General features: G+C 45.2%; 1 protein-coding gene across 1 annotated transcript; it reads left to right on the top strand.

Annotated features, from left to right (window-relative positions):
* The first annotated feature begins 3,337 nt into the window (after positions 1 to 3,337).
* ZNF367 (zinc finger protein 367) lies at positions 3,338 to 10,321 on the top strand. The gene is made up of 5 exons (XM_005154920.4): positions 3,338 to 4,059; positions 4,596 to 4,746; positions 6,254 to 6,373; positions 6,795 to 6,933; positions 7,583 to 10,321. Exons 1-5 carry the CDS (start codon positions 3,712 to 3,714, stop codon positions 7,821 to 7,823), a joined length of 999 nt encoding a protein of 332 aa, XP_005154977.1. The 5' UTR covers positions 3,338 to 3,711; the 3' UTR covers positions 7,824 to 10,321.
* The last annotated feature ends 133 nt before the right edge of the window (positions 10,322 to 10,454 follow it).

The following is a 10,454-nucleotide window of genomic DNA, read 5'->3' as shown; positions in this document are numbered from 1 at the left end:
AAGTAAATCAGGCTCTGTACTACTTCATAAAGCGGGATTAGAGACAGCACTGGCAGCATAACAACCACCTCCCTCTGTCCCGGAGTGCAGATAGGTCAAAGTACACAGTACATCCTCCACCTGTTATTCTGAGCCTTGAACATAATCACTGTCTCCCCTAGCCTTCATACAGACCCACGTATGCAGGGCTTCCTTGCTGCAGAATAAAAATGATTTCATTATACTGTGCCCTTTAACAGCTTCATCCTCATTTGTGAAACTGCAATCATGGTAGGGGGGTTGGAACTAGATGATCTTTAAGGTCCTTACCAGTCCAAAGCATTCTGTGATTCTATCAATGGAAATAACGACAGCAACTAAGTTAGGGCTATTGTCTGCTCACAAACAGCTTTACGAAATCCTGGTGGTCAAGTCAAAGCTCTCAGGCTCTGACATGCTTCAAATTGAATAAGGAAATTCTAACTCTTCAAAGAGAATATATCATTATTAATTATGCACAGTTTTGAAATTGTAAAGAATAGCTAGCCATAATTAACAACAAATTAAGAATTTCTGAAGGTACTTCTATGAATATGACACAACAATAAAATGCTGTAAATGTTTATCCAGATCAACTGTACTTGCCTCTGAATAGTTGCTTTATTTTGTAGCAAGATGAAATTACATGCATTTTCAGTGAAAAGAAGTAATTGGAAAACTACTTTACCCTATTTTATTCTGTGGAAATACATTAATGCCACCATATTACCACAACACATAACAAAACTACCAAATCTTTCGCAGGCTTTTGTGCAGCCTTTTGGTATCAATCACAGCATCCACACTACATTGCCTCAGCAAATACTGGACCCAGAGAGCTTTTTAGAAATTTCTGAAACCTTATTTTTATTTAAAACACTTTACAAATATGAATCAAAGCCGCCTGAATTTATACTATATATATGAAAAATGGCATTAAAAGGATGTTTTTATTGACTGTACAGACAATGTGCTTGCAGCTTCAACAGGTGTTTTGAAGGTCATCTTTGGATAGGAATTCAGAAATACCTCAGCAGCAAGACTAACCATATGGTGTTTTGTGGAATCTGGCTTTGTTTTTATGAAGTTTCAAAAGAGAAAAATAATAAGGGACTCTTCATTAGGGGCTACAGTGATAGGACAAAGGGGTAATGGGTTAAAACTTAAACAGGGGAAGTTTAGGTTAGATATAAGGAAGAAGTTCTTTACTGTGAGGGTGGTGATGCACTGGAATGGGTTGCCCAGGGAAGCTGTGAATGCTCCATCCCTGGTGTTGTTCAAGGCCAGGTTGAACAGAGCCTTGGGTGACATGGTTTAGTGTGAGGTGTCCCTCCCATGGCAGGGGGGTTGGAACTTGATGATCTTAAGGTCCTTTCCAACCCTAACTATTCTATGATTCTATTATATATATATATATGTATATATATACATATAACTTCTCTGAGAAGTAGCCAAAAATAGCACTGATCAAGGACTCTTCAGTCTCTCATGCTCTGTCAGTGAGGAGGGATGCAAGAAGCCAGGAGGAAGCAGAGACAAGACACCTGACCCAAACTAGCTAACCGGCTATTCCATACCACAGCACATCATGCCCAATACATAAACTGGGGGAGTTACCCAGAAGGGACTGATCTCTGCTCGGGCTGGGTATTGGTCAGCAGAAGGTGGTGAGCAGTTGTATTGTGCATCACTGCTGTTTTCTGAGCTTTCATTTCTTCTCTTGTTGGTTCCTATTATTATCAGTATTGGTATTGTTGGTATTATCACTATATTTCACTTTAGTTATTAAAATATATTTCACTTTACTCTGGTTATTAAATTATTACCGAGTTCTCATTTCAGTCCGTGGGTTTTACACTATCCTGTTCTCCCCATCCCACCCAGGGAAGGTGGAAGGGGCAGGAGTGAGCAAGCAGCTGTGTGGTGCTGAATTACTGCCTGGGTTTAAAACACTACAGGTCCTCTCTAATCCAAACCATTCTGGTTTGGATTTGCAATGCCTTGCACCATTCACAGCATATGCAATTTTACATACCGAATCGTAACATTAGTTCCCGCTGTCACTGGAGTTCCTCTGCAGCTACGTGTGCTACTCGAAGCGTTGAGTCGTGTAGTTTTTGAAATTTATGGTGTTCTTTTTAGTGTTTCTACCAGCCAAAGCCAAGTCGATGTATGCCACCGTATTCCCAAACCATTCCTCGCTACCACCGCATCTGTCTCGCACTAGCCAGGCACCTCTTAACTCACACAGATGATTGAGAGCCGGGACCAACCCCCACCTCCTGTGGCCGCGGACCGGCAGCCGCCCTGTATACAGTTTGTGCTAGAGGGTTGCAGAACTGGACTGGGTCTCCGTTTCAAAGGATGCAGGCTGGAAATGTAAGTGGTAAGATGCCGTTTTGCTAATTGCAGTGAAAGTACCTGAGCAACTACATTAGACTGGGAAACAAACAAGCAAAACAACAAACAAAAACACCAACAAAACAACCCACACACCAACACTCCTCAAACAGTAATACACTGACACTGGTAACCGGCACAAACTTTTACTATCTCATGCCTGAGAAGACTCCTAAAATTCCCGAGCCGCGGCCCATGGTGGCCTGCCGACCCGTGCCAGCACTGGCAGCCGCTTGGCACAGCCGCCTCCCGCTTCTTTCAGCCTTAGGGACGGTGCCTGTTGTCCCACAGGGACACTGGCAATGCCCGGCGGGACAGGCTGGCCCCTGGCAGTCTGGCTTGCGGCAGAGCGCCACAGCCCTCAAACACCTCGCAAAAGCCATCATGGCCGCACCACAGCGCCCTCCAGCGGTACAAGCGCCGCGGCCGCCTCCTCTCTTGGGGACTCCTCCGTGTCCGCAAACGAGCCACCAGCACTGCGGACAGAGCCGCGGCACGGGGAGGGCGGAGGAAAGCGAACCCGGCCCCACCAGGGCGCTGCCTCGGGACGCGGCCTCTTTAAACTCTGCTGCCGCCGCCAGGGCGCGCGAAACCCGCCAGAGCGCGTCAGCCCCCCGCGGAGGGCCAGTCAGCACCTCCGCCGGGGCGGGCGGGCAGCCGCCGGGAGGGGGGGGGCGGGGCGGTCCGCAAGCCCACTCAGTTTCGAACTCCGCCGGCGAGCCGGACGGCTGCCCAATAGGGCGGCAGAAGAGAACCCGCGTCCCGCTCGAACCCCGCCTCTGAGGGCGTGGCCTTTGACTTCCCCTCCTAGCGGTTGGTCGGCGGGAACCGCCGGTCCGTGACGTTGGCGCCGGGGTGGGTGATTGGTTACGCTCAGGCGCGAAACGTAACGCGGGAAAACCTGGGGCTCGGCCTGGGGTGTGGGCGCGCAGGGGTGGTGGCGGCTCCTCCTCGGGCATCGCTAGGACCTGGACTGCAAGAGGAGTCGGCGCCGCTTCGGAAAGGTGTGGGGAGGCTGCGGCTGCTGTAGTCCGGCCACTGCTATGGCCTGGGGTGGGCGCTGACTTTGCGGATCCGATCGGGGGTGGCCGAGGAGGGGAGGAAAGCACCGAGATCCCGCCGGGAGCAGCCGTTCCCGGCGATGAGTGGCTGAGGTGGGCCAGAGCGGTGGCCGCTGGACCTCCGTGCCGCTCCATAGCTCCTTCCCCGTCCCGGGACGCGGAGTCAGACAGCGAGGCTAAGCCACCGCTCCCTCACCCGCTTCCCGGCGCCGGTGCCCGCGAGGAGTCGGCGATGGCGGAGAGACTGCCGCCGGGTCCCCCGGTGATTTTTTGCCAGGACTCCCCGAAGCGCGTCCTGGTTTCCGTTATCAAAACGACCCCGATCAAACCATCCTCACCGGCAGTCGGCGAGGAACCGGCGCCCGCCCCGCCCGTTCCCAACAGCCCCGGCTTCAGCGACTTTATGGTCTACCCCTGGCGCTGGGGAGAGAATGCCCACAACGTGACCCTCAGCCCTGGCGGCGCCGCCGCGCCCCCAGCTCTCCCACCGTCTCTCGGGGGAGCGGGCAGGGCGGCCACCGGGGACGCCGAGCGAGCCGGGAGCCCGAGCGGAGGAGGCGGCAGGCACCGGCACCTGAAGGTGAGTGAGTGAGGGCCCGGGGCGCGGTGGGCGGCCGCGGCAGAGTTAAAGGGTGACTGCGCGCCCTTCCCCCGCCTCCTCCCGGAGATTTAAAGTGAAGTCATATCCGGCAGCGGCGCGCGCGTCCCGGTGCCGCGAGGGGCGATAAGGAAGAGGGAGGCGGTGGAGCCGGGAAGTGGGTGCCTGCCTGCCTGCCTGCCTGCCGCCCGCCCTTCCCCTGGCATTATGCACTAGGGAAGAGAGAGGAAATAAAAGCCCTCGCCACACACAGAAGTTGTTTTCAGTTGTGCTGCTTCCCCCCATTTCGTTAGTGCACGTCAGAGTGCTGGTGGTGCCTGATGACCCCCCTGGCACTTGCCGGTCGTACCTCCGTAAAGAGCGCGTTAGGTGGTTACCGGTAAACCGCTAACGCTGTCACCGCCCCTCGGTCACACAGACGCGACGCAAAAAGTCACTTCAGGGAAAGTTGCATGTTTCTGGTTACACCGCAGCGGTGGGACCGTGCGGGATGCCAGCTCCTCGCTGTGTTAATGCAGGATGGGCTAAGGCGAGGTCGTCCAAGAGCAGACACCGTCCGCGACCTGATTAACGAAGGAGAGCATTCTTCCAGCAGAATACGCTGCAATATCTGCAACAGGGTTTTCCCGCGAGAGAAATCTCTGCAGGCCCACAAACGAACGCACACCGGTGAGTAGAGAGGTGTGAGCCGCGTAGGAAGCAGCAGGGAAGGAGCTACAAAAGAGAACAACCCCCCAAAAAACATAGAAAACCCTCAACAAACTCAACCTGTTAGTATTTTATTGACCCTATTAAATAAATCATACTTTTCTTTCAATGCTTAGTGCAATGGATGTCTTTATAACAGTATTTGTCATGGGAAAGCATAGAATAGGCCAGGCAAATCATGTAAATACTTCATGTGCTGCTGTCATGGGCTTACTTTGTAAGAGGGAGGGCTTTTCTTGAGTGCAGTGCTCTATATGTAGCGCTTTCTATTCTCACTGCCTCTTTGTGACTTGTTTCCTTCTTGCCAGTATATTTTTCACAGAGATATGGAAGGTTAGCTGTCAGAGGAGACAGTAACTTAAAAAGGGGCTGGTAACTCTTGTGGGGCAGTGTAACACCCTAGAAGTGTAGCTTAAATGTTGAAGAAAGAGTTCAAATGCTCAAAATTAGTTGTGTCTCCCTAGAATTCACTTTCTCCAGTGGAGGTGGTAGCGCAAATTCAATGAATGAGCTGTTTGTAGGAGACAACTCCCAGTTAAAATGTAGCATCAACCTACTCAATACCCAGCTGAGCTTGAACTAAACCGGAGATGCTGGGGTTTTTTTAATACAAGTAAATATATTTTTTACCCTCTTCATGTTCCACCAGTACTCTATTTGCAATAAAGTGTGAACTAATGCAGCTCACAATACAGACAACAACCGTCAACACAAACAAACAAAAACCACCCAAAACAAGACTTCAGAAAACTCTTAGCTCACATGGTCTCTTTCTGACTCAAATCACTAAAACTAAGCTAGATACTGATATTGAACAGCAGTTTCCCTGTGCTTTTTGGTCAAAAGATGATTTTATTTCACTTGGTTGCATTAGGTGTTGTCTGAACTACTTAACTAAGCAGAACATACCCTGTTGTTATTCCTCAGACCTAGCAAGTCAGTATCACACTCATTTGGTCACTCTTCCTGAGAGGTGATGACATGGCATGCCCTGGCATAGTTGCCTACAGTCAGATCCTTTTGACGGAGGAGATGCCTGCTACATCTGTTCTTCTCGTTGCTGTTTGCATGAGGAATTCTTCCTTGATGACTGCCCTAAGAAAACCTTCTTGGCTTAAGTCTGGAATAAGTTTCTCTGTGCAAGAGGCTTTAATTGGAAAATAGGGCAAGGAAAATATATATCTACTTTCTTCTTCCTCCCCTGTCCACCTCCTCCCCCCCCCCCCCCCCCCGAAATAGCTGTATTATCCAGTGGCATCAAGCATGTACTTCAAAGTAAAGATTTCTGTGGGGTAAAAGTGTGCCTCTGCTATTTAGTATACCAGGGCTTTTTAAGTAGGTACAGGTGTCTGAATGGGTAGAATGGGAGCTTGCTTGTCTAAGTCTTAAGTCAGGGACCACCACTCCATACTATGATTCCTCTTTTTATATTCAGCTTTCATAACTCTGTCCTTTTGTTATTTTTAAGGTGAAAGGCCTTATTTGTGTGACTACCCAGACTGCGGGAAAGCCTTTGTTCAGAGTGGACAGCTCAAAACCCACCAGCGTCTCCACACAGGGGAGAAACCTTTCGTCTGCTCAGAGAATGGTGAGCCGTCAGGAAAGATTAGCAGCTTTCAGCCTAGGGTCAGACCAGTACTGGAAACAGGCAGCATGTGCATGTGGCAAAGATCCATAAAAGCTTTGTATTTTAATTTTGGATGAGCTTCAAGGGAAGAGAGGAACCACACAAAAATCTGCATAATCATGCAGATATGTAGCTAAGGATTGCATATCTTATTATGTAATTAGGTTATCAGTAATTCTGTCACTTGATACTAATGTATAAAATGCTGTGTCAGGTTTTTACCTCGCAGCTAGAGCTTGCTGTTTTCAACCAAGCCTAGGGTTTTATGAGTGAGGAAAGCTGGATTCAGCAGCAGCTTCATCCCACAGATAATGCACTTACTTGTTGTTTGACTGCTTTCTGTAACATGTTCTTTGTTATCACTTTGTGGGGTTTTTTTAAGGATGTTTAAGCAGATTCACGCATGCAAACCGTCATTGCCCCAAACATCCATATGCCCGACTGAAGAGGGAAGAGCTTACAGACAGGCTGAGTAAGAAGGAGGCGGCTGACAATAAAGCTGTAGCTGAGTGGCTAGCAAAGTAAGTTCTGTCCCTCATTGTGTCATCTTTCTCTAAGTACTTACAAGGGTCATCTGGGAAAGCATTTTATTCTTGGGGTAAAAAAAAAACAACAAAAAGCAGCTATTCCTCCAGTACAAATCAGTTTGGCCTTGCCTTTCCTTAAAGAAACGAACTACTAGCTAAGGCAGAGTTCCTCACAAGACTTATCTGGATCTTTTTTTTATTTATTTTGTTTGTTTGGGTTTGTTGGTTGTTTTTTGTTTGGTTTTTTTTTTTTTTGTTGTTGCAACAGGGGTTTATGTTGGGTTTTTGGGGATTTTTTTTGTTTGTATTTGTTTTTTGGTTTTTCTCTTTTTAAATACTTTTCTTTGTTTAATCAGCACCTACTAATACCTTCTGTTTAGTGCTAGTGTCTTGCTGAATTTGCGTTTGGAACACCATGTAGAGAAGGAATCAGTCACAGATGTTCATGTGGGCACTTCACACTTAAAATAATAAATAAAGAAGGTTTCTGACAGCTGAAATATAAGGAGTGAAAGATAAAGCCAAATGCAGCGCTTAGTCATATGCAGACTAGTACTTATGTGGGAGGTTTTTGCTGGCTTTGAATTGATGTGCAAGTCAGTTGCATGTATTTCAAAAGCATTTACTAACTTTAATTCTGTAGATACTGGGAGACCAGAGAACAGCGGGCTCCTGCTTTGAAAAGTAAAACAATACAGAAAACAGATCAGGAGCAGCAGGACCCCATGGAGTATCTTCAGTCTGATGAAGAGGATGATGAAGAAGAGAAAAACAGCGCTCATTCAGCTGCTTGCCGCCGCCTCCAGGAACAGCGTGAACGCATGCATGGCGCACTGGCTCTTATTGAGCTTGCAAACCTAGCTGTGGCACCGCTGCGACAGTAGATCGGAACAGAGTCTGCCTATACAAAATGTACTTACTGGTGGTATTTAACCAGTTAGATCCTGAGTATAAATAAGCTAAGCACCTTATTTGCTTATCATAGGCTGCTATTCTGTAGAATTTATGAAGAATGTTGTTGCCCCATCACATGGGGTGAGAGAATTGCACTTTTTTTAAGGTAAAAGATAGTTGTAAAGTTTCTAAGTATTTTGTAAATAAAGGAATGCATAATGCAGGGTTGACAAATGTATGTGTTGTGGGAAGCTAGATTTTGCAAGGTTAACTCATTTATTTGAAGCAGTTTTCACAGGAAGCACTTTCTAAACAAAGTGTTTGTGATTAGCAGAATGGTACATGTGGCCAAAGAAGCCTGACAAAAAAAAGTATTTATCTATTTAAGCAAGTTTATATTAAGTGGTAGGTCTGAAGATGTTAAGCAGCAATGAAACCGTATTTTTCTGGTGTGAGTACATCTTTACCTAGTATCACTGAGGCGGAAGGCAAAAAGCTTGGTTATCTCAGCTTTCAGAAGGGAAGAAACTACTTCATGCAGGAAAACGTAAGATCATTAAGGATTGTCACTGTGACTGCTCAAGGTATGAGGCTTGACTTTGCTGTTTTACCTTTTCTGATTTGATTTTAGCAGAATCTCTTGGTAGCACTTGTTAATCCTAACGTGGTTAGGAACTTTTGCACATTGTTGGGTTTATCTGAAAATGATTAGGCTTGCAAAGTCTACACAAAGGTAAACGATTGGCAACATTTTTTCAGATATTTTTGGACCCTGTAGTGATTTGGCACTTGAATTTGCTAAAGGGGTTATTTACATGGTGGTATGGATTTGCAGTAAACCATTTTAGGAGTCCTATTAGCAAACACTAAGTTCTAAAGTATTGCTTTTATGTGATTATTAGCAAATAGAAGCCTCCGTACTTTCCGTGCATAAAGCCACCTTATTGCTTTACTTCAGGATAACATGCCAGTTTTGTTTTCACTAACTGTAGTACAGCTATCAATTAAACACTGCAGAAAAGTTTTCACTATACAACTAGGAAATAGACTTCCGCAGATAGTTACAAGTGTGATAACAGTGTGATTTCATGTATTTCCCAAATAAATGAAGTTGCAGAATGCTGCCTAGTGCTCAGATGCTGATAAGAAATGTTTAGTAGGGTATCTTGTCACTTCATGAATGTTGTATACTTTCAAAGAGGATTGTCTCATGGTGATAATTTTCTGTATTTTGCTTTGAAGGCAACCAGAGATTCCTAATGTGCTAACAAAACTTTTTAGCTACAGTCGTTTAAAATCTATTTTCAGATCAGACTTTTTGTTTTGTGTGGTTTTTCTGGTTCTATTCTTGTTTCTTTAAGCTCCTGCTTATGGGGCTATTTTTCGTACATCCCTGTAAAGAGATATAAAAGTTTATATCCCTATAAAGGGATATAAAAAAAGAATAAGTTTTATTTGCTGACCTGCTTGCTTTAATTCCTTCTTCTCGTTGAAGGTCAGGAAATTCATATGAGAAGGGAAGTCACTTTCCCTCTTGCTTATACGAGAGGAGGAAACAATTTTACCAATAATTTGACAGAGACTGACCAGATGCATACAGCTGTTCCAGAAAAGTAGCGAGATTTTACACCAGGAACTGCAATTGTTGGATCATGTTCTCTAATAACCTGTTGTGGTTGAAAATCTCATTAACCCAGTTTGTTTTGGTTTTAAGTCATGTATTGATGCACTTAAGTAAAGAGTAATTGAAAATTAAAAATGAAATTAAGTCATTGAATGTAAATAATTTTGCACCAGTGATACGGTTTAACTTTTGCTTTCAGTTCCTAAACTTAGCAGGTGTCAGGGTCATTTGTTTCTGTTTTAAAGTCGTCCAGGTTTAAAGATGTGAAACACTGTAGTCATTCTAGGCTTCTCAGCCTATGTATTAAACTGGTAGTTTGCATGTGTAGGTTTGGAGACTCTCAAATTAGGTGTTTTTGAATGCTTAGCTGGCTGCATGCAAATAGTCTGATCCCAAAATGAGCCCTGAATGTAAATCTGTTGTACTTCTGAGTCATAATTCAGAACTGATCTCATGTAGAATTTCATGGGGCACAAGACTGTGGTAATTACCAGCCAGTTGCAGACTGGAGTTGTAACTTCATAGCATTGATTTTTAACATTTTTTCTTTAGTATTACTGTTTTTTTCCCAGTTGACTGTAATGCTTTGGGCAACTTGCAGAGTATTTCTTCAGATCTGACAAGTACACTGAATTGTACTTGTTTTGTGTTGTGACAAGTTTTGGGTAAAATATCAGGTAAAAAAAAAAAAACAAATGTGGAAAACCGCTTTTCATTTTATTAAGGAGTGATTACATGCAAGGAATCTTGAATTATTCAGTACTTTGAAAGATTAAGTTGTAGTTTGGCATGACTTAACAGCAGAAGAGTGGATATGCTGTCATTTAAATAGAAGCTTTGAATAAAAACTTGGTTTGATTTTCACGTTTACTGTGTGCTGTTTGGTAATTATTACGTACTCTTCCTCATTTCCGTAATCCTGCCAGCCTGGTTTGGCAGAGGATGGAGGTGTTCATTTTCCTGTTGTAATTTGATACAAGGTAACTGCCCAAAACAC

Source organism: Melopsittacus undulatus, chromosome Z (assembly GCF_012275295.1).
Source record: "Melopsittacus undulatus isolate bMelUnd1 chromosome Z, bMelUnd1.mat.Z, whole genome shotgun sequence".
Lineage (NCBI taxonomy): Eukaryota > Metazoa > Chordata > Aves > Psittaciformes > Psittaculidae > Melopsittacus > Melopsittacus undulatus.
The sequence above is the reverse complement of the archived record's forward strand: the minus strand, read 5'-3'. Positions and strand labels throughout refer to the sequence as shown.

Coding starts and splice junctions, on each gene's coding strand:
- ZNF367 (XM_005154920.4), top strand. CDS start 3,712: ATGGCGGAGAGACTGCCGCCGGGTCCCCCGGTGATTTTTTGCCAGGAC. Junction 4,060..4,595: donor GCAGGCACCGGCACCTGAAG/GTGAGTGAGTGA, acceptor GTGTTAATGCAG/GATGGGCTAAGGCGAGGTCG. Junction 6,374..6,794: donor TTTCGTCTGCTCAGAGAATG/GTGAGCCGTCAG, acceptor GGTTTTTTTAAG/GATGTTTAAGCAGATTCACG.